This window comes from Ochotona curzoniae, unplaced genomic scaffold (assembly GCF_017591425.1).
Source record: "Ochotona curzoniae isolate NIBS_2020 unplaced genomic scaffold, NIBS_Ocur_1.0 contig_2321, whole genome shotgun sequence".
In the NCBI taxonomy this organism is placed as follows: Eukaryota; Metazoa; Chordata; class Mammalia; order Lagomorpha; family Ochotonidae; genus Ochotona; species Ochotona curzoniae.
Genome location: NW_024465421.1, coordinates 14,057,871 through 14,080,607, shown reverse-complemented (window position 1 = coordinate 14,080,607; position 22,737 = coordinate 14,057,871). Strand labels below are relative to the sequence as shown.

The 22,737-nt window shown below is 44.3% G+C and overlaps 1 protein-coding gene across 3 annotated transcripts in view; it reads left to right on the top strand.

The window, feature by feature from the left end:
- MARF1 (meiosis regulator and mRNA stability factor 1) overlaps positions 1–22,482 on the top strand; it is a 38,470-nt gene extending 15,988 nt beyond the window's left edge. For all 3 annotated transcript variants that reach the window (XM_040973248.1, XM_040973250.1, XM_040973249.1), the window contains 15 exons: positions 2,140–2,220; positions 3,856–4,092; positions 4,189–4,308; positions 5,036–5,211; positions 6,384–6,604; positions 8,220–8,362; positions 8,523–8,656; positions 9,502–9,704; positions 11,615–11,842; positions 14,236–14,466; positions 15,566–15,778; positions 16,802–16,862; positions 16,950–17,066; positions 18,304–18,474; positions 19,963–22,482. In XM_040973248.1, the coding sequence (XP_040829182.1) occupies positions 2,140–2,220; positions 3,856–4,092; positions 4,189–4,308; positions 5,036–5,211; positions 6,384–6,604; positions 8,220–8,362; positions 8,523–8,656; positions 9,502–9,704; positions 11,615–11,842; positions 14,236–14,466; positions 15,566–15,778; positions 16,802–16,862; positions 16,950–17,066; positions 18,304–18,474; positions 19,963–20,204 (2,578 nt within the window). In that variant the 3' untranslated portion in view covers positions 20,205–22,482. The remainder of the gene's footprint in view (positions 1–2,139; positions 2,221–3,855; positions 4,093–4,188; positions 4,309–5,035; positions 5,212–6,383; positions 6,605–8,219; positions 8,363–8,522; positions 8,657–9,501; positions 9,705–11,614; positions 11,843–14,235; positions 14,467–15,565; positions 15,779–16,801; positions 16,863–16,949; positions 17,067–18,303; positions 18,475–19,962) is intronic.
- The last annotated feature ends 255 nt before the right edge of the window (positions 22,483–22,737 follow it).

The following is a 22,737-nucleotide window of genomic DNA, read 5'->3' as shown; positions in this document are numbered from 1 at the left end:
AGTACCGCCTCCATCCTCAATTTCAGTTTGCTTTTCTGAAGCATGCTCCGGAAGGTACCAGGTGATAGCCCACATGATTGGGTCTCAGAATTGAGTTGCGAAGTTTGGCCTGCCCCAGCTCTGGCTGCTGCAGACACTTGGGGAGATTAAGCAGGTGAGAGGGTTCTGTTTCCTCATGTCTCACCATGACCATAAGAATCTTACGAATGTGGAGATGATTTGCTCATGGTAAGATTTCTTTTGACTCTCCTTGTGAAGATAATCACCATGATTCACTCCTAAACATTTGCCTGGATGACCAGGAGGTTCTTTTTTTAAAGATTTATTTATTTCTGTTGAAAAGGCAGGTTTACAGAGAGAAGAGAGAGATTTTCCATCTGCTGGTTCACTCCCCAAGTGGGCCACAAAGGGGGAACTGAGCCAAGCCAAGGACAGGAGCCAGGAATCTCTTCTGTGTCTCGCATGCAGGTGCAGGGTCCCAAGGCTTTGGGACATCCTCTCCTGCTTTCCTAGGCCACAAACAGGGAGCTGCATGGGAAATGGAGGCGCCAGAACATGAATCCAGCACCCATATCAGATCCCAGCACATGCAAGGCGAGGATTTAGCCACTGAGCCATCGTGCTGGGCTCCAACCCAAGATCCTTTCTTCTAACCTGCACTTCCCCCTTATTATAAATTTGTTTTTTCCACTTCAGTGTAAAAAAATGCTAATCATAGAAGAAAAATTGGAAAGTTCAGAAACAGAAGAAATAGGGAAAATCATCTGTAATCAAATGTGGGTTTTGGAATTATTTTTCTGAGTGTTTGCTTTTTGTTTTTTAAAATCACAGTTGAGATTGTATTGAAGTCATTTCTGTATCCAATCACTTATACAAGAAATTTGGCCACATGTACATGTATCTAACATAAAAACTGCAGGAGATAATCAAGTTGCTTTGCCTGTTTCTCTGAATTAGTAGCCTGATGCTTGTGCCGCTGTAGTTATCAGTGTCAGTCTGCAGGGGTGTGGAAATCCCCACCATTGCGTCTGAGAAAAATGCTGGTGTAACTGTGACTTCAGCTTCCATTGGCTTGTCTCTAAAATCCTTTCTTTAAATTTTTTGATTTGCAAAAACCAGTTCTAAATATTAGAAACCAGTAAGCTTGTGTACACATTGTGTTAATTTTATGAACTAAATTTTACTTTCTTACAATTTCATTTATTTGTTTGAAAGGGTTAGGGAAAAAAAGAGGTTCCATCTGTTGTTTGACGCCCCAGATGGCCATCTGGGTCTCTCCGTGGCTGGCAGAGATCCAAGCACTTGGGCCATCTTCTGCTGATTTTCCCAGACCATTAGCAGGGAGCTGGGTCAGAAGTGGAGCAGCTGGGATAGCCACATGGGATGTTAGCATCCCATGTGGTAGCTTTAACCACTATGCCGCATGCTGGCCCAAACTCTGCTTTCTTTATATATATAAATTATTTATTTTTATTTAAGAGAGATGAGAGAGAGGAAATTATTCTTACTCTCTAGTTCACTCCCCAAATGGACTAAATAGCTTGTCCAAAGCCAGGAGTTTCTTCCATGGTACTCATGTGGGTGCAAAAGTTCAATGGCTTGGACCATCTGCCACTGCTTTCCCAAATCATTAGCAGGATTGCAAGTGGACCAGCCAGGACATGAATCAGCACTCATATGGGATTGCCAACACTGAGGGTGGAGGCTTTGGCTTACTATGTTACAGTGCTGCCCCCTGTTGCTTTTAAAATGTAATTTGTAGGGCCTGGCACAGTGGCCTGGCAGCTAAAGTCCTTGTCTTGCATGTGCCAGGATCCCATACTGGTGCTGGTTTTTATCCTGGCTGCTCCACTTCCCTTTATCTCCCTATTTGTGCCCTGGTAAAGCAATCAAGGTTGGTCCAAAGCCTTGGGACCCTGCACCCAAGCTTGGAGACGCAGAAGAAGCTCTTGGCTTTGGATTGGCTCAGCTCTAGCTGTTTTGGTCACTTGAGGAGTGAATCAGTGGACAGAAGATCTTTTCTCTGGCTCTTCTCTCTGTACGTCTGGCTTTCCAATAAAAATAAATAATAGCTCTTTTTAAAAATGTGATTTGTAAAGAAGTATGTATTCTCTAATTAATTGGTATTTTACCTTACAGTGCTGAAACAATGTCTATTCTTCAGGATGCTCCTGCCTGCTGCTTGCCTCTTTTCAAATTTACTGATATCTATGAAAAGAAGTAAGTTAGATTTATTTTTTCACTTATCAGTGCTGATTGAGTGACTTTCATGCACAAAACTGGTAGTGACTATTAAGAAACTTGTAGCCTGGTAAAGGAAGTGAGAAAAAGATTCAGATTTAAGTTTTGAGTTTAATGTATGTTTTAGAAACTTTGCTTTTTTAACAGATTTAAATTTCTGTTCCCAAAGCTCTGGGACTGTGTAATAGACTGCTTAGTGTTATTACTTGTTGGATGGGTGTTTTTGAGTACCTTCTAGCCTCAGGAGTACAAGGATTGAATCTGACTTAATGTCATCACTTCTACACATAGCACACGAAAGATGTGAAACAGATGTGAGTAGATTGAGAAATGAAGGCTCTGCAGAGAACACAAAGCTAGGTCAGACACAGTCCTGTGTCTAGAGGGAGGAGAAGGTGCTTATGGTTTCTTACATAAAATCAAATGATGTCATGAAAAAGAGGAGTGGAGAGGAAGAAATGCTTTGAGGATAGAGATGAAGAGCAAGGGTCGTTGTCCTGTGGGTAACAGGGACCCGTAAGGCAATGGTGGAGTGATGGGAGAGGAATGGAAAATATGGCAAGGAGGGAGGAGAGAAGGGTTTGAGAAACTAATTTTGGCAGAGGGGGGATCTGAGCATGGATAAAGGTATTGGGAAGAAACATTGCACAGGCTGTGAGAAGAGCAGGTGACATTGAGTACTTTCAATGAGCAGAACCACAACCACACTTAATCCCATTTAATCCCTATTGTGTAGATGGAAAATTGGGCCCAACTTGACTGTATCATGCGGTTGAGGTCACTTCAGTTGCAGTCTAGTCAGACCATGAATTTATTTGCCTGGTTGTAGAGTTCAGTGTCAGAGGATGTGTGGTTCATGCAATTGAGTCATAGGGTAACATGAGAGGGTGACAAGAAATGTACTGAGGACGGAGTGCATGGGAAAGTGAGGTAATACAGAGGGCTTTGGAAAGGGCAGGTTGCTAGGCAGAGAGGTCATGCCAGGTAATTTTCTTGCCATCTCAGAAAATTAAATGAAGTCATTCACAGAAATTGGTCAGGGTTAGGTGGTGGCTGCAAAATAATCATTGTCATGGGCAGTGAGCTAGAGATGAGGTAAAGTGTAGAAGGACATTGTGACCATAGAAGGTCAACAAGCACAGCATTACTATTGATAGTATATGTGTATGATAACAACTAGATGGATGCCATTATCATTTGTATGAGAACAACTGAGTGGATAGCATATGAATGAGAATACTTGGTGGGATATACAAAACAAGAGTTCCAAACAAGGGTATAGAAACAATGGATGGGTTCCGTAGATAAACTCAGCACCTCTTCCTTATCCTATATGACTCTCGGTCTATAAAGTCTGGTGTCATTAATCAACTTGGGCTTTCGACCATCAAACAGAATTCATGAGTGTTATTATAAGCTCTGTGCACCAAGTCCATTGCTGCAGGACAGTGAACAGTGAAGGATATTGGTTTGGAGGCGAATGAATGTACAGTTGGATTATTGTGGTTTTGTTCTCAGGGAGGTGGAAGAGTCATTCTTGGTTGTAGCCTTTCAGTTAAACAGGGGAGGTGATTTGGTATGTCTAAGTCAGCATGTCTCTTCTCTTGCTCTTAGGTTTGGGCACAAACTGCATGTGTCAGATCTATATAAATTAACAGACACAGTTGCTATCCGTGAGCAAGGCAACGGACGGCTGGTGTGTCTCTTACCCAGCAGTCAGGCCCGCCAGAGCCCCTTGGGATCTTCCCAGTCACATGATGGCTCCTCCACTAACTGCAGCCCAATTATATTTGAAGAGCTGGAATACCACGAGCCTGTCTGCCGGCAGCATTGTTCCAATAAGGATTTCAGGTACAGTAGCCAAATATCCTTTTGTGTAAGGTCATGGACCGTGTTAGCATTACATTCCCTTGAGGAATCTTGACTGTCTTTTTTCTTTTTTTGCAGTGAACATGAATTTGATCCAGACTCTTACAAGATTCCCTTTGTGATTCTCTCTTTGAAGATATTTGCACCTCAGGTTCATAGTCTTCTCCAGACCCACGAGGGCACTGTGCCTTTATTAAGGTGAACCATGGCCACACCATTGTGAATCTGTAATGCCCTAGTTCCCTTCTTGATAGAAAGCTTGCCATCCCTGCCCACAGCTTCCTCCAGGCACAGCTCCACTCCAGGGCTCCAGCCTTGCACATCTGAAATGGCATCCATTCCCTCTGCTTCCAACAAGAAAATGTGTGTTGTGTGTGTACTGCGTCTCAGAAACATATATGTATATATACATCACTGGTTAGGATAATTTCTTCTCTATGAAGAAGATATATTGTAGGTGTTACAGTGGAAATTTGGTTAAGTGCCATGAGAATGTATACAACCTCAAGTACTTGTAAATTTCACAACTTGATTTAAAAAAAAAAATAGCTTCAAAAGTCCTTCCAACCACTGCAAGAGCCTCAGCAGTAGTTTGGACTTAATACAGAGATGAGAACATGATTAAGTGTCATTAAAACCTTTATTACATGTATTGGATGAAGAACTTAACTTGAAATCAGTTGCTTATATTTAACCTCCCTCTCTCCTGGAAAACTGACCGGGAATTTCTAGGCCCATTAGGATACGTCAGAGAGGCCAGTTCCGAAGCAGTTACCTCCCTGGCACCTTAACGTTAACATTCAGACCCTGTTTGTGGATATTCAGTTAAAATTGCTAATTAATGGATCTATTAAACTGAAATTTTCTGTTTAGCAGATGCTTTGCTTCCATTGTTTTAATTTAACCTTTCTCCCTCCTACGTTAGCTTTCCGGATTGTTATGCTGCCGAGTTTGGTGGTCTGGAAGTAGTGCAAGAACACCACGGAGGTGTCCCTTTGGAGCACTTCATCACCTGCATTCCGGGTGTGAACATTACCACTGCTCAGAATGGTGTCAAAGTCGTGAAGTGGATTCACAACAAGCCGCCGCCTCCTAACACAGGTACAGGTCAGGTTTTGGTCCTCCGTGAGGCTGGTAGGAGCCTGGCAGCTTTCATTTTCAACAGCAGGCACTGATGGCCAAATGTGAAAGCATGGTGGCTGTCTTTGGTTTTTTACAAGCTGTCTTTGGTGCTGACCTCTTTAGCTAATGTGGTAAAGCTTTGGCTTGTCAGTTGCCCTTTTGATAGTTCAAAAGTATTTAAAGGCAATAACTCTTAATGCAGATTTACCTTTGAAATTTATTTTGGTTAACGTTTCTAACTTTAATAAACATGAAAATAAAATAAATATGAAGGACTAGGGAATTTGGGTGTAGATTTGGGTGAGTTTCTGAGTTATGAGCACACTCCAGGTTTCAGATGTCTAATGCCACTGCCTGTGAGCAGTACTTTAAGTGGTTGCCTTCAGGTGTGTATGCTTTCTTCTCTTTGACCCCTGACTGTCCCTCTTCCATCTTCCCCAAACCTACTAGGGAAGTCCACTTGAGTCAGGTGACTTGTGGAGGGACCATATCTTCACCTAGGTTTCCTATTGAGCCTTTCCATCCTTACTCCCAGTCTTGGACTGCACAGACACCCACAGCTCCCTTTTCTTTATCCTGGCATGTTATTAGTCCACATGCCTTTTCCACCTGTCTAGGCAAGTTTTCATCTGAATCTGTTTCTGTTACTTAAAGTGGTTTTGAGATGTGAGCATTTGAGATAATGTGACATGAAAGCAGTAATTTTTTGCACTAATTCCATGAGATTGTTTCTCTGTTTTTCTGGGTAACATTTTTCAGCTCCACTATGGGTTAATAACACTGTTCTGCACTACCTGCCTCATGGGCATATATGACTTTGGTTCTGTGGGAAGTTACATGCTGTGTAACCAAGTACATATGAATCTTTGAACAGTCAGTTTGTAAGTGAAAACATAATGTGTATTTTTGCTTTACTAGAAGCAGCATTGTAGAACTGTGCTTTACTTGGCCTGTTTGTCTTGAAGAACTAGGAAGGAAAGTGTTGGTACAGTTAGGTGATGACATGGGACTTGAGCATGGAAACCTAAGACATGAAGCAGCTGTTGGGTTCAGCTGTTGCTCATCACTGAAGACGAGCTTGGGCCTGTGACCTTATTGCCTCCCTTCAGTTAAATTATGCTGTGTCTTACTCAGGTTCTTTTTTCTCCTAGATCCATGGCTTCTTCGTTCTAAAAGCCCTGTAGGTAACCCTCAGCTGATCCAGTTCAGTCGAGAAGTGATTGATTTACTGAAGAACCAACCGTCTTGTGTCATCTCAATCAGTAATTTCATTCCATCTTATCACCATCATTTTGCAAAGCAATGTCGAGTGTCTGACTACGGGTATTCCAAGCTGATTGAGTTATTGGAAGCGGTGCCCCATGTGTTGCAGGTGAGGAGTGCCCAAGGAATTATTGGGTTAAAGACCGTTGGTGCTTGGTTTGGGCTGCAGTCTTGTCCAGACTTTCTTCAGAATACAGAACGAACACAGAGCTGCCAGTTTCCACCCTCATGGAAACTCCTTAAAGAGTAACCCAGTGTTTTCCGTTTTCTGGAGGCTGACCTTCCTAACACAGTCTCTACATATGATTGCTTACTGTCACTGGAGAGTGGCTTTAAACATACATTTACTTTTACGTTGGTGCTTACATCAGAGCCAAGGCCTTAACCTTGCACATGAGTTGGACTTGTAGTCACTGAGCTAGAGAGCGGCATTGGCTCTTATGAAGACCTTGCCTGTTGGTGGCATACTGGTCTCCCACTTGTACAGATGGCTTAAAAACTTCTTTGGAGACACAGTTGTCTGGGTTTTTTTAAAAAAACTAAAGAACAGCAAAAGCACGAGGGTCACAGGTGGTGGGGTTGTTGTTTCTTTTTCCTAATCTGTTTACTTTGAAAGCCAGAATTAGAGGGATGTAGTTCTCATTCATTTGCTGGCTCACCCCCCAAATGGCTAAAACATGAGTCTGAGCCAGACTGAAACCAAGAATCAGGAGTTTCATCTGAGGCTCCCACGATTATGCAGGAGCCCAAGCATTTGGACCATCTTCTGCTGCTTTCCCAGGTGTGTTAGCAGGGATCTGTATTGAAAGGTTAGCAGCTGAGATTCAAATTGACACCTAAATGGGATACTGGCATTCCAGGTAGCATCTTTTTTTTTTTTTTAAGGTTTATTTATTATTACGAAGTCGGAGAGACAGAGGAAGATCTTCGTCTGATGATTCACTCCCCAAATGGTTGCAACATCTGGAGCTGAGCTTCTGGGTCTCCCACACGGGTGCAGGGTCCCAAGGCTTTGGGCCATCCTCAGCTGCTTCCCCAGGACACAAGCAGAGAGCTGGTTAGGAAGTGGGGCTGCAGGGATTAGAACTGGTGCCCATATGGGATACCGGAGTGCAAGTCGAGAACTTTAGCCACTAGGCTACTGCTCTCGGCCCCCAGGTCTCATCTTAACCCATTACGCCACAGTGTCACAACACCAGCTTCCCGTTATTCCTTTTGATCATGGGTGTTTCTGTTGATTGACACATGCTTCAAACTGCAGATTAACATTTACAATGAGGGGCTTCACGCAGTAGCCTGGTGGTTAAAGTTTTCGCTTATATGCACCAGGATCCCATATGGGTGTTGGTTCTAATCCAGGCAGCTCCGCTTCCCATAGAGCTCCCTGCTTGTGGCCTGGGAAAGTAATCAAGGATAGCCCAAAGCCTTGGGAACCTGAGCCCTTGTGGGAGACTGGAGGAAGCTTCTGGCTTTGGATCAGCTCAGCTCAGCTCTAGCCATTACGGCCATGTGAGGAGTGAATCAGCACACAGAAGATCTTCCTCTTTGTCTTTCCTCCTCTCTGTATATCTGACTTTCCAATAAAAAGAAATCTGAAAAAAAAAAAATAGAAAAACAGTGAGACTTCCCCCTGAGGACAACAGCAAAAGACAGGGCAAGCCAGCACCAGGAAACTCAGCATCTGCCAAGGTTTTATAAAAGTAATCAAAATGTTTGGTTTGCAGATTCTTGGAATGGGCTCCAAGCGTTTGCTGACTCTTACCCACAGAGCCCAGGTGAAACGCTTTACTCAGGATTTACTGAAACTCCTCAAGTCCCAGGCCAGCAAACAGGTCATTGTAAGAGAATTCTCCCAGGCTTATCATTGGTGAGTTGATGGGAAGGGGAAAGATGAAAACAAATATTTTGAAACACTTTTATTTTGCCTAAATTTTAAACAACTATCTAATTTTTCTTTGGGAAAACATGTAGTTTATTTTAGCCATGGTCTTACTCATTCTTTGCTCATTTCCGTTATTGAAACCTAGGTGTTTCTCAAAGGACTGGGATGTCACTGAATATGGTGTTTGTGAGCTGACTGACATCATATCAGAGATTCCAGACACAACCATCTGCTTGTCCCAGCAAGACAATGAAACAGTGATTCGTATCCCCAAGAGAGGTCTGTGACTCACACACATGCCGAGGGGATGGTGGTACTTGCAGGGGTCACTTTAAAGGGGAAGTTTGATCCTGTATTCTTGGGGGTAGGTAAAGTAGCTTTCCAAGGAGAAAAAGCATGCTAGGTTTAGTGAGATGTTTCTGAAGGGGAAAGGGGAATAACCAGCACTTTGGCAGATAGCTTATATCCGGGAGAGAATCCAGTAGGATGACAGTTGCTGAACCCTGAGCTACTGTTTATTGTGCCCGGCTGAAAAGGAAAGTCTAATGAAGTGTTTTGTCTTCCAAGTTCTTGTGGTTCTAGTTGAGCTCAGGCAGACAGGATATTTAGAAATTAATGTACATATTGTCATGCTCTGCTGAGATTTAGATGTTAATAGAAAGATCTAAGCTCAGGGTTTTGTTTTTGTTATATTCCCTCTTCATTAAACTTTTGGATGCTTGATGTTGTTTTCTGTTGGCAAGTATTAATTGAAAAGCAGATGAATACACAGAAACCACGTGAATATTCAGAGGTGTGATTTCCAAGAGCTGTGTCTAGGTGACTGAGTGCAGAGGCCTGTATGTGAAGTTCATAATACTGGGAGTTGGACGAGAGTTAGTGACTAGGAAGTACTTTTAACTTGTAAGATAAAAATACATTATTTCATAATGTACCAGCATGACTTCTTGGCGCTTTGGAGAACCCACTGCAGCGAGAGAAGAGTGCATGTTTTAGATTGTGGACATCTGGAAGGCAAAGCTCACCTTTTTCCTAAACTTCCAATAGGACATACTGCAGGGAGGGTGTTCAATTTCAGCAACAAATAAAGATTGTGGGCTTTGTTTTGTTCTGTTTTTTTAAAGAACGTACTCAGGATGAAATAGAAAGGACAAAACAGTTCTCCAAGGATGTTGTGGACTTGTTGCGGCACCAGCCTCACTTCCGGATGCCCTTCAATAAGTTCATCCCTTCTTACCACCACCACTTTGGCCGGCAGTGCAAACTCGCCTACTATGGCTTTACCAAACTACTTGAACTTTTCGAAGCCATACCTGATATTTTACAAGTAAGTGAATAAATTCTAATTCTATAAATATCTTTGTAAATAATTTGTGGGGAAAATTTTTCATTCCTTAGGCCTGTTTTCTTGGGGAGTGGGGTTTATGAAAGAAAGTGAAAACTGAAATATCCTAAATATAAGAGCTGTGTTGTTGACTTGTAAGACTGGCTAGGTAAATGTGTTGTTGTTGGTGTTGTTTTTCCTCTTCAGTAATTAGGCTTATTTTCAGTAATTATTGAGGAAAAAAAGGTTAAGCAACTTGGTTTCTTGATGTGAGTTATCCTTCATCAGCTTTATTCTTTTGAAATCTCTTTTTTAAAGGCCTGGATGAGTATATGAGATCATATAAAGGCTTAACGGCTGTGACATAATACAATATTTCTGCTTTAGTTGTTCATTCTTTTTTTTTTTGAGATTGATTTATTATTATTTCAAAGTCGTATACAGAGGAGAGGAGAGACAGAGAGGAAGAGCTTCCGTCCAATGATTCACTCCCCAAATGACCACATTGGCCGGTGCTGTGCCGATCTGAAACCAGGAACTTCCTCCAGGTCTCCCACGTGGGTGCAGAGTCCCAAAGCATTGGGCCATCCTCGACTGCTTTCCCAGGCCACAAGCAGGGAGCTGGATGGGAAGTGGAGCAGCTGGGATTAGAACCGGCACCCATATGGGATCCCGGCGTGTTCAAGGAGAGGACTTTAGCTGCTAGGCCACTGTGCCGGGCCCTGTTTTTTATTCTTTCCAATTTTAGTATATGTGCTGCTGAAGTGAGCGCCCTGTTTTTATTCTTAATGGTTTTTTTGTTTTGTTTTTAAAAAGATTTTTTTCACTTGAAAAGAAAAATTATAGGAAGGGAAGGGAAGAGATAGAGAGGGAAAAAGAGGAAGAGACTCTTCCCCAAACAGCTGCCAAGATCAGTGCTGAACTGGTCAAAAGCCAGGAGACTAGAACTCCATTCAGTCTGGCTGGCAGGCCCAAGGACGTGGGCCATGCCTTACTGCTTTCCTAGACATTAGCAGGGAGTGGATCAGAAGTAAAGTGGCTGGCACACTAACTGATGCCCATATGGGATGCCAGTGCCACAGGCAGAGTAAGATTAGCTTGCTATGTCACCATCAGAGAGACAGATGCCTTTATCACTGACTTACAAGTTGGTTGCAATGGCCAGGGCTGGGCCAGTCTGACAGCAGTAGCCAGGAGCTTATTCTGGGTCTCCCATATGAGTGGCAGTGGCCGAAGCATTTAGGCCATCTTGTGCTGCTTTTCCCAGGCTATTAGGAGTGAACTGGATCAGAAGGGAAGCAGCTGAGACACAAATATGCTGATCACAGGCGGCAGTTTCACTGGCTGTGCCGCCGTGCTGCCCCCATCTGAATCATTTTCAAATAAACAGTTGAGTGGTGTGTCCGGCGCAGTAGCCTAGTGGCTCAATCCTCATCTTGCACACAACAGGATCCCATATGGGCATCGGTTCTAATCCTGATGGCTCCCTCCTTCTGACCTGGGAAAGCAATCAAGGAAGGCCCAAAGCCTTGGTACCCTACACTCATGTGGGAGACCTGGAAGAAGCTCCTGGTTCCTGGCTTTGGATTGGCTCAGCTTTGGATGTTGCAGCCACTTGGGGAGTGAATCATTGGACAGAAGATCTTCCTCTCTCCCCTCCTCTCTGTGTATCTGCCTTTCCAATTAAAAAAAAAAAAAAAAGGGGGGGTTAGTGGCATTGCGAACATTCATGTCATTGTGCAGCCAGTTCCAGAAGTTTCATCTTGTAAAACTGAAGCTGTACCCACTAAACCACACCAGTGTACTTTGCAGTTCATAGTTCTACACATAGTCGTGCTGCTTAATTGCATTAATTCCACAAACAATTGTAATTTGTTCAGTCTCCCTCTGCTCCTCCCTATGTGTTTTCCCAGGTATTAGAATGTGGAGAAGAAAAAATCCTAGCTCTGACAGAGGTGGAACGGTTCAAAGCTCTCGCTGCCCAGTTTGTTAAACTCCTTCGGTCCCAGAAGGATAACTGCCTTATGATGACAGACCTACTGACAGAATACGCGAAGACTTTTGGTTACACATTTCGTCTCCAAGACTATGACGTCAGTTCAGTTTTGGCTCTAACGCAGAAGCTCTGCCATGTTGTGAAGGTAGGTGTTTTTGGGGGTCAACGTGGGGAGGGTTTTAAATCAAAGTTTTGGCGGCCTAAGCCTTGTTGGAATGTTGACATGTACTTCAGCTTCTCAGTATGTGCCATTGCTGTTGCTTCACAATTTTAAGATTCATTTATTTTTATTGGAAAGGCAAATTTGCAGAGAGAAAGAGGTACAGAGAGAAAGATCTTCTGTGTGCTGGTTGACTCCACAAATGCCTGCAATGGCCAGAATTGAGCTAATCCAAAGCCAGGAGCTTTTTCCAAGTCTCATGCGGGTTCAGGGTCCCAAGGCTTTGGGTCATCCTCTCCTGCTTTCCCAAGCCATTAGGGAGCTGGAGGCAAAGTGGAGCAGCCAGGACATGAACCAGCAGCTAAATAGGATGCTGGAGCATGCAAGGCGATGATTTAGCTGCTATGCTATTGTTCCAGGCCCACGCAATGTTTTTTATGCCATTTGAAGCGCCAGTGTGCAGGCCTGCTGTCCTCTGGCATTTCCTGGGGAGCTTCTGGAAGATGTGCAAGTTGGGCCTCACCAGCCCTGGCTCTGATGTTGAGTCATCAGTCTGCCAGTGCTGGAAGCATCGGCATCCTTAACAAGCTCTCTGGGTGACTATGTTTGCAGCAAGGACTGAGAATCGGAAACTGAATCTATAATTTCAGAACTATGAGAATAAATTTTAGGGGTTTTTGATTTTTTGTTGGTTGAGAGTTTTGTTGTTGTTGTTGGTGGTGGTTCTTCTCTTAAAGGGCTATAATGTAATGGTCTAGGTGCTTAAGAAGACTTGAGCTACCCTGGACTGGTACTGGCTGATGGATTAAACCCTACCTGTCTGAGCTGGAAGTTCATACAGTTCCGTATCTGTCATAAGCAATATGTCCTGACTCTGCTTGTGCCTCCGATCCGGATGAAGAGGTTCTGGTACTGGACTGGCTCCTTGAGTGCCACCCACCGCTCTGTGCCTCTGACAGTCCAAATCCCCTAAGAGTTCAGTCCTTTTTTTTTTTCCCCCCATTAAAGATTATTTATTAGAACGGCAGATTTATAGAGAGGAGAGACAGAAAGATCTTCTATCCACTGATTCACTCCCAAATGACCACAGTGGTCAAAGCTGAGCTGATCCAAAACCAGGAACCTCTCCCATGCAGGTGCAGGGTCCCAGTGACTTGGGCCATCCTGCACTGCTTTCCCAGGTCACAAGCAGGTTTCTTGATGAGAGGTGGAGCAACCAGACACCAAACAGCACCCATAGAGGATGCCAAGGTGGAGGAATAGTCTGTTGAGCCACCGTGCTGGTCCTTGAAGTACAATCTTAAGATTTGTTAGCTGTCACTGTGGGTGCTGGGTGAGACCTTTAGTCCTGGCAGGAGAACAAGCAGCCGTGGAAATGTTGGCTTGACTCCCCAGTACCTGAGCAGTGTTTGTCCTATCACTCTGCCTGCTCTAGTTCCCGCGGAGGCTCAGTTCACAGTCTGGTCTCTCTTCTAAGCCCTACTCATCACAACGCCCAAATGCTTTTTTCTTTATGTGGAGTTTAGTCCCCAGATGAGGTTGTATCTTCGTCAGAAGCCTTTCTTTCAGCATCGTCACCTAAACCCTTTGCGTATTGGTTAACCCTAATTGAGTAGCTCCACTAGCTCCCAGTCTGGCTTCTGGGACTGGTAGGGTGAGTGTGGTCTGCAGAGCAGCCATTGAGAGTCTGTCACAGCCCAACCTCACCTCAATACCAGCTGAGAGCATAGTAACTCTAAGTGCTTGTACCAGGGGATGGTAACTGGTTAGTTTGCCTCCTTTCTGTGGGAATAGTAGAGAGAATGAATGAAGAAAAAAAAAAACCTAGCAGTTTCTTCTGCTATGATTACACCAAGAGTGGGTTATGTAGATACTCTGGTCTCACCTGAAGCGTTGCTGTAGGGGCAAGCATTGTGACGTACCAGTTAGAGCAGCCTACAATCCTGGCATCTGTTACAGGTGCCTATTTGTCTCAGCTGCTCCACTTCCTAGTGGCCTGGGAAAAGCAGCACCAGATGAGCCAAATTTTTGGGCCCCTGCCACCGGTGTGGGAGACCAGATAAAGCTCATGGTTTTGGCCTGGCCCAGCGCTGGCTGTTGTAGTCATCTGGGTAGTGAACAAGTGAATAGAAGATTCTTTTTTTTTTTTCCTGTAACTTTGAATTCCAAATACGTAAGTAAATCCTTTTAAGTGTGAAGTGTTAGTTTAATGTCCCCCAAAAATTCAAAACTAAAATTATGCACTGTAAATCGTTTGAGAGAAAAAATTAAGAAGTTCTCCTCTGTTGGTTTCAGTAATCAAAATGGAATTAGCTGTGTTGGATAAGATCTTGTTGCCTATACACAGTTGTGAAGCATCTGAATTCTCATTTCCCCAGGTTGCCGACATGGAATCTGGCAAACAGATTCAGCTGATCAACCGCAAGTCTTTGCGCTCTCTCACTGCCCAGTTGCTGGTCTTGCTGATGTCTTGGGAAGGAACCTCTCATCTCTCTGTTGATGAGCTCAGGAGACACTACGAAACTACCCACAGTACTCCACTCAACCCCTGTGAGTATGGATTCATGACCTTGACCGAACTTCTGAAGAGTCTGCCTTACTTAGTTGAGGTACGTGTGTCCATGGGTCTTTAGAACTATTACGTTGAAAAATGTTGAATTGGGTGTTTCTGGGTGACCTATTGGTCTAGTTTGGAGTGTGTGTGTGTGTAAGCAAGAGGGACTTCAGAGATTTTCAAGATCTATCAGTTTTAATGGGCAAACTGGGGCATAGGGAGGTAGAGGAGCTCTGCTTAAATGGTGGCCTCTCCTTGGCAAAGGCCCTGGTTTTCTGCACTTGAACTGGGTGACTCTTCTCCTTACCTGGTTGAATTTTGCTGAGTCAGGCTCATGACGTAGGTTTCAGATTACTTACCAATGAGTTCACACTCAAAGGAAGGTTGGCTGGCCTGTCACTCCCACCAGCCTTCCAGGAATGACACTTCAGGCTCCAGAGAGTCTTGAGAAACTGTAATACAGTTTTAAACAGCAAATAATGAACCTAGAGCTAATGGTTCAGATCCTGGAGAGGAGGAATTATCAAAGTTGACTTAAAAAAAGAACAGTTCTAAAATAAAAATAAGACTATAAAGATCGTCAAAATTTTACTACAAACCAAAATTTAAAAAAGGCACTAGATCCAAATAGGACAAATGTTTTTTCAAACATTATCTTAGAGACAGAGGCTGCTTGTCCACTTGTTTAGGCCCTAAATGCCCATAACAGCCAGGTTTGTGCCAGGCTAAAGCCAGGAACAAGGGACTCCATCTAGGTCTCCCATTTGGGTGGCAGGGTGCACAGATGATCTGTTGCCTTCCCAGGCATACTATTGGTGAGCTGCATTGAGGGGGAAAACACAAAAAACAGCCAGGATTGTTGTGCCCAGGCTGGGAGCTGGGAACTTCATCTGGGTCCACTCACATACATGTTAGGAACTTCACTACTGGAGCCATCAGTTACTGGCTCCCAAGAGTACTCATTAGCAGGAAGCTAGAATGGGGGTGGAGCTGGACATCCTAAAGCATCTTAACTGCTGTGCCAGACGCCACCCCAGCTTCTGCTGTGTTTGTAGAGAACACTACTAGTACAGAATTACATCATAGTGTCTGTTGGAAAACCAGTTGGGGAGATGTAGCTGAAGTTTCTAATCTGGGTTTTTCCTTTGGGCCAGGTTTTCACTAATGATAAGACAGAAGAATGTGTGAAGCTCACAAGTCTGTATCTGTTTGCAAAGAACGTGCGGTCTTTACTGCATACTTACCACTACCAGCAGATTTTCCTTCATGAATTTTCCACAGCCTATACCAAGTATGTTGGTGAAACTCTGCAGCCTAAGACCTATGGCTATAACAGTGTGGAGGAGCTCTTGGGAGCAATCCCACAGGTGCGTGTTTCCAGTGCTTTGGACAAAGTCTTCCTGAAGAGCCACAGCTCACTGCCCACTTAGAAAAGTGCTGCTAGGTTTTGCACTAATCTTTCAAAACTTGCCATTGGCATAAAATGAATAATTGAGCACTCCACCTTGTTTCCAGAAACCCAATATGCCTGATAAGTCTCAAAGCTGACCCTCAGAGAGGTTAGTGATAGCAGCGGACTCCTCACTGGGCCGGCTGAGGAGCAGTATGTGCAGAGCCTACTTCCCAGGCATTCACTAGGAATCCCGGAGCTCACATGTGCAAGATGTCATGTGACGAGGAGAGGAAAGGGCAGGCACAGAGCAGACGGCGGGGGGGGGGGGGGGGGGGGCACTGAAACAGTTTGCATAGAAAAGGCTCCTTTGGTAGAGTTGAGAACAGCAGGAGTGATGGGAACTTGGCTAGGATCGTCGCCGTTGTAGAGGGTTCAGTTGGTATTAGCTAAAAGGACTGAGCCTCAGGGAGAAATAACAGCAGAGTAGGAGTCATAAGGACACAGGCGGAGAGTGCTGGGAGCTGAGGGCCAGTTGAATGTCGCACAGTCAGAGTTCCACCAGGGTGGAGGGAAGCAGCCCTCCATGTGCTGGAGCCTTGTTTTCAGATTAGGATCATGAGCTTAGTTTCAAGGGATCTGGGAGATTGTTGTCAATTCTTAGTTTGTGTTTATTTCTGGAAAAGGTAAGGTGGTAGGCATTCTCACATGGTAATGTTGAATTTGAATGCTAACTGGTGTTAACCGGTGTTAGGAAGACAGCCTCTGTAAGAGTCATAAAATATATTTCTAGTCAGTGGTTGATGACTTTTGACTGCTTCTTGTTTTTGTTTTATTATAAGGAGCATGTTCCCGTGAGCTTCTTCCTTTGCCTTAAAAGCTAAAGTATAGAAGGATGTTGGTGTTGATTCTATTTCTGAACAGTATTTTAAGGCAGGCACAGTAGGTAGCTGTATTCCTCCGTTTCCTCTGCTTAACCTGTAGTAATGTCTTTGTGCAGGTGGTCTGGATAAAAGGACATGGTCATAAGAGAATTGTAGTGTTGAAAAATGACATGAAAAGTAAGTAAACTCCCATACCCTCTCCCCTTAAAAAATTTCTGGTTCTCTCTCCGACTGTTCCTCTGATGGGTCCTCTTTGTCCTCTAGGCCGACTGAGCTCATTTGGTCTTTCCCCTGCCAGTCATGAAAACCAGCCCATGGACAGTGAGCGGATCCTGGAGGTGCCCGAATCCTGTACAGCCTCAGAACTCCATCTTGGAGCAGGTAGCAGTGGTAAAGAGGAAAAGCAAATAAAACAGAGCTTGTGAGAGTCTAGAGAAAACTGGGGGATGGGGATGACTCAGGGAAAGGACAGTAGCATGTGGTTTCATTAATTAAAGTTAAGTATGCATACATTATTCTGAGTTTTTTTTGTTGTGTAATTAATCAAGGGAAAACCGCCTGCCTTGGGTAGCATTGCATGATTGACTGGCATCCTCAATAGTAATATTACCCTGATTTAGGTGTTCAGAAAGTATTCTGATACTGGTTACAGGGGGTAATTCAAGACTAATGCAGTCAGTGATCAACTCTTAGTGTAGAGACACAGGGCTGTAGGATGGAACCTTATCAAGAGGAGACATGGAAAAGTGGGGCTCTTGCTAGAGGCCAGCCACAGACTTTGACATGCAAGATCCAGGATGAGGAATGTGATCCTATATCAAGGGTTGAAAATTTATCGACCAGCTGACTTGGTGGGCTTGCTTTTAAAAAGACTGACCTTGGGATGTACAGGGCAGCCACTGAAGGCCAAAGCTGAGGCTTCCTTGAGGAGAGGGTCCTATGGAACCTGACTAATGTTTGGTCAAGGAGTTTTTGTCATAGTGCAATCCTGGGAAAAGTTGATAGGATATAGTAGTATTCAAAGTAACATTGTGTCACATAGATTTTATGTGGCACCTTTGTAGTAGAAAAATCAACTTTTCTTGAAAATTGAATAGCAGTTTAACTTTACTGAAGAACTTTCGAATCTGGGTTGTAATGTATGTCAATTTTATCTTGATGTTGATGGAAGTGTTACTGTCTTTAGTCAGTTCCACAGCAGGTTACATTGTATACAGCAACCAGCTACAAAGCTGCTCCCTAACCCTTGAGCAGCCGCTACCTGCAATCTGTATCTGAGGGACTTGGATTCTGGGCTTAAGGGCTTACCCAAGCTCTCTCCAGTAGGAACAGACAGAACCAGGGCCTGCATCTTGTGATTTTGAGCAGTTGTTCATGTTGTGCCTGCTCTCAGGGGACAGGTCCTTAGCTCCTTCTTTGGGAAGCCTGCTTACAGAACCCTTCTCTTCTTGGGACCCCTTAAGGGACTATCTTGTTCTGAAAACAAGACAGATGTGTTGGCTTGTGGTGTTTCCTTCTTTGCTTTTTAGTCCTGAGGGTTTACCTCAGGCCCATGCATGGTGTTTACGTCAGGGAAGAGTGCTATGGAGACTAATTACAGCCTGCCTCCTTTCTCCAGGACCCAGCCAAACAGAGCAGGAACTTCTCCGCCTGACCAACACTTCACCCATTGACCTCCTGTGTGCTCCTGTCCCCTCGTGCTTGCCGTCCCCTCAGCTGAGACCAGATCCTGTCATCCTCCAATCTGCTGATCTCATTCAGTTTGAGGAGCATCCTCAGGTCCCTTCTGGTGGGTTATGCTGGTGTGGGTGTGGCTTTGTTAAGTGTTCAATGGGGATGGCGATGGGGAACAGCTGTGCCTTTCAGATACAAACACGCCTGCACTGATTATACAGCGTCTTCCTTCCCTGCCTGGGTTCAGGCAGAATTGGATTCACAGCCCAGGGGAGCTTGGGGAGCGTGAGGCAGTGGGACGATGGTCATCTGGACCCTGGAGGAGCTCACGAGAACAAAGGAAATGCCTCCTGGCTGTGGCCCCCAGCCTTGCTGAGGTCCAGCTGCTGTCAGACATCATTGGTGGCTGGGGTTCATTAGCTCTTGGAGCTGCTGAAGGTCAGAATAGAGGGCCTCCGTGGCTGGAGCCCTAGACTCTACACAGTCATCTAAGGGTAGAGAAGAGGTGACCACATTGGGTCCTGATGTGGGACTAGCTTGCTCTGACTCTCTCATTGACTTCCCACCCTCTGCCAAGGCTGCCAGACGCCATCACATTTCTCTCTTGCCCACCTCTGCAGTGGAGTCCTGCTATACAGGTTAGGAAACTAGGGATGCAGCTTGGCTGAGAAGGTGCAAAGCTGAGGTTTGAACCCAAGACCTCAGTCAGCCCTAAGAGTGTATCGCCTCTGTAGAGGGCCCTCTGTTTTCCTCTTCCTGTGTAGTAGTCAGGTTGTGCCCGGCCCTGCTAACCCTGTTCTACAGAATGACAGGGACAGCCCACTGACACCAGCATGCTGCTTCATCTCCTTCTGCAGCATTTGGCACTGCTGCCGGGTGAAGGCCCAAGGCTGTTGGCCTGGGCTGGAGGAGCTGGGGAACAAGCCTCTCACTGCTACCCACTGGGGAGCAGCAGCCTGTGGAAGCAGGGGTGTCTGCAGGGCTCCTCTGGGTTTGGAGCTCAAGTTTGTGGCAGAGTGGTTTTAGCTGTCCGTGGGTTATAGGTACTGTGTGTTTCGTGCCCATGGCTTGAGGAGTGTGGGCAGTTCTCTCTGCTGTTCTTAGTGAGTGCTACCCTGAGAAGGGTCCTTGGGCTCTGCTCCCTCCTTCGTCGCTCTCACCTTGGCAAAGTTGTTGAGGGTTCACTTTAACTCTGTGGTGCCTTCTTTAACTGCTCCCTGGCATTAGAGTGTGTCTTACAGCTGGAAAGGACACAAGCTCCCTGACAGGAAGGTGTCCGTTTAAGGAGAACTGGGTACCATGTGTAGCTTCTGATCCCTGACCAGCAGATGACAGGCAGTGAATGAGCACAGAAGCTCAAGTGGGGGGAAAATGAAAAAAGTAGAATCTCTCAAACTCTTATCCAATAGAGTGGTTGAAAAGTGGTTTATGAATATTTGATTTGTATGACACAGAATACTGGCCACAAAAGTAACCTTTATTGTGGCATAGACATTTGAAAGAGATTTATCAAGTATTTTCTGAGAAATGCACACAACCAGCTGCAAGTTAGTGATTCTCGCAAGTCCTAGAACTGAATCTTTTTGCTTTTCTTTGTTTACAGAAATTATGATTTTAAAACAAGAGGAAAAAGTTGAAATTCCAGAACCAGTGAAAAAGGAAGAGCTGCCCTCTGACCCCAGCTCCCCGTGTGTCTCAGCAGCTGCCCCAGTGCCTCCCTGCCCCTCGGAAGCCCCCGAGTTGCTGCTCAGCAAGGACCCTATGGAAAGCCCAGCCAAAAAGCAACCTAAAAACAGAGTAAAATTGGCAGCCAACTTTTCCTTTGCACCTGTAACCAAGCTTTAACTGTTGTGTTGAGCTTAAAATTAGGATGGGGAAAAACTGTCTGATTCTACACACACAAGTGGGTTCTAAAAACATCCTTTCCTGGTTTAATAACTACCCCCTGGAGGCCACTTCTTTCATCTTTAGACATTTTCTTCCTTTGACGTTGACCACATCTTTAAGCTGAAATTTCTTTTGTTCAGTTATTTGAAGAAACATCTGACATTTGCTAAAGAATCAACATATTTTTCCAAATTTTTCTTAACTATTAGGAAATACAGTGGTGTTCCCGAAGAAAGCAGTGAAAACTCCGCAGGAAGTGGTTTTCAATTGAGCCACATCAGTGATCTCTTCTCACATGTAGCGTGATAGTCTCTCATCCTTTGCTTAATGATATTTCCAACAATGTTACATGCATGAAGTGTCTTTGAAACGCAGCCTGTCCCGTGAGCCTGCGTGTTCGCGCACCGGAGAAGGGTAGGCAAGAAGCTGAGGGTGTGTTTTCGGGTTGGAATGGGATGGTTCCTGACCTCCATGTGACTTGTAAGTTGCCTTGTTTTTTATTTAACTATGTCTGTAGTTGACAAATGTGGCTTCATCACAGATTTTTTTAAAAATACTACTTCGGGGTAACATTTAGGAGCTTTCTAGAAAGTTTCAGCATGTTCTAAGTTTCCCTTCTATGTTGTCCCAGTTTGATATGAATTAGGTTAAGGAAGAGGAAATGGTCTTGGTGTCATGAATTTAAAGTCAGCATGTGAGTTACAGCACACATCATTGTGTGTCGAGAGGCAATATTGGAAAGACAGTCTGATTTTCTAACATATGCATCAAATGCATAAATTACAAATCAGAGCTGAGTAGTGAGATGCGTAAGCAAGAGTGGTAGCAATACTATTTCCACTAGGCAGAGACAGGAATTCTATCAATACATAATGAAGGCCAAGGTTGATCAACTTAACCTTGTTTTGATGATTTTAAAGCTGGTTTTCATAGTTGGGAAGCTTTACATGTGAGTGTATTTGCGTGCGTGCGTGTGTGTGTGTGTGTGTATCAGCCCAGCATTTTTTAATAGTGTATGCCTTGACTCATTGCTTCTCGCTGGGTTTTGTGGTGTCTAATGTTGGCATTTGGGAAAAGCCAGCCTTTGAGGGCACTGCCCTGTGGAAGGGCCTTCCTCTCTGGGTGCCTGGGGTGTCCGCTGACAGGTGTCCTCTCATCCCCCCCTGGAGAAACCTGACATTTACAATGGATTGTATTTGTTGGGCAAAAAAGGCGGATGAATTGATAGAGAACAAACCAATTGGTGCAAGGTCTTCCACTAGTTAGTTTCTTTTTGGGAAATGTTTCTATTTTGTAATTTCTAGAAAGCCAGAAAATGGCTCTGGTTTTGTGATCAGCATTTTGGTAAAATGCCACAAAACAAGGGCTGTAGAGAGATTTTTACAAGTTAGGTTTTTGCTCCCCGAATCTTTTAAATGAAGCCAGTGATCCCCAGTTTTGAGCACATGGCCCCAATCACGATGGAAGGACACTCTGGAAAACCTTCCAAGTGTTACAGCATGCTATGAATCTTTCTGAAGGCATTTCTACAGACATAATGTTATAGGAAGTGAAATGCAAATGTGCAGTTTTTTTAAGAGGCTTTTAATGTAATAAAGTTGGTGTCGAGCACATCAGTTGCCTTACTAGATTTCATAAGGCTGGGTTTACACGCTTAGACTTCAGTTTTGTTAGCACGAAAATAATTGTGTACTCGAAAAACACAGAGGCATCATTACAAGTCACTTGGAACAGTGTCAGAAAACAGGTTCTTTGGGCAATGAACAAAAGAAACAAGTTCTGTGCCATCTTGTGAGTATGTCTATACAAACATCACTGGGGTTGCCATTTGGCCTGGGACATTGCTGTTCAAAGGATGTAAGAGTACAGCAGAAGCACATGGTGGTCCTCATGTACTCCACAATGGCCAGTCAAGTTGCTGTCTATTTTTTTTAATCCAGAGGCTTAATTAAATGATGTGATGGAATGATGTATGAGCATTAAGATGATGAAGTTCTTTCTGGTTGGAAAGATGTACCAGATTTGATTATCTGTTAAAAATAACAACAACAAAAAGACACAAGTTACCACCAAAACCCCCTTTCCCATCTTGCACTGTTTGTTTTGGATTGGGCTTGGGGGAAGAGATGTTTTTCTTAACTGTCTACTTTGTTTGAACACTTTATTTGTGGTTCAAGTGCTGTTTTGTGTGTTGGGACCAAACAGTTGTCAATAAACTTTACAAGCAAGCATCGAATTCGAGGTTGAGCAGGTGAATGGTTTTGTCTGTTTATGGGGAAGGATCATGGCCCAGTCCAGTTCTGCCATCTTTGTTTTTGGTTCCCCCAACTGCTCAGGAAGATCTAACACTTTGTTTTGCTCAAATGTCAGATGCAGGTTAGTTAGTGTAAACCGCAGCACATCACTACGGCTTCAGGCCTTTGCAGAAGGATTATCTCCTGGAGAGGAAATTTGTGTGATCTGATCATAAAGGCTCTTTTAATTGAGGATC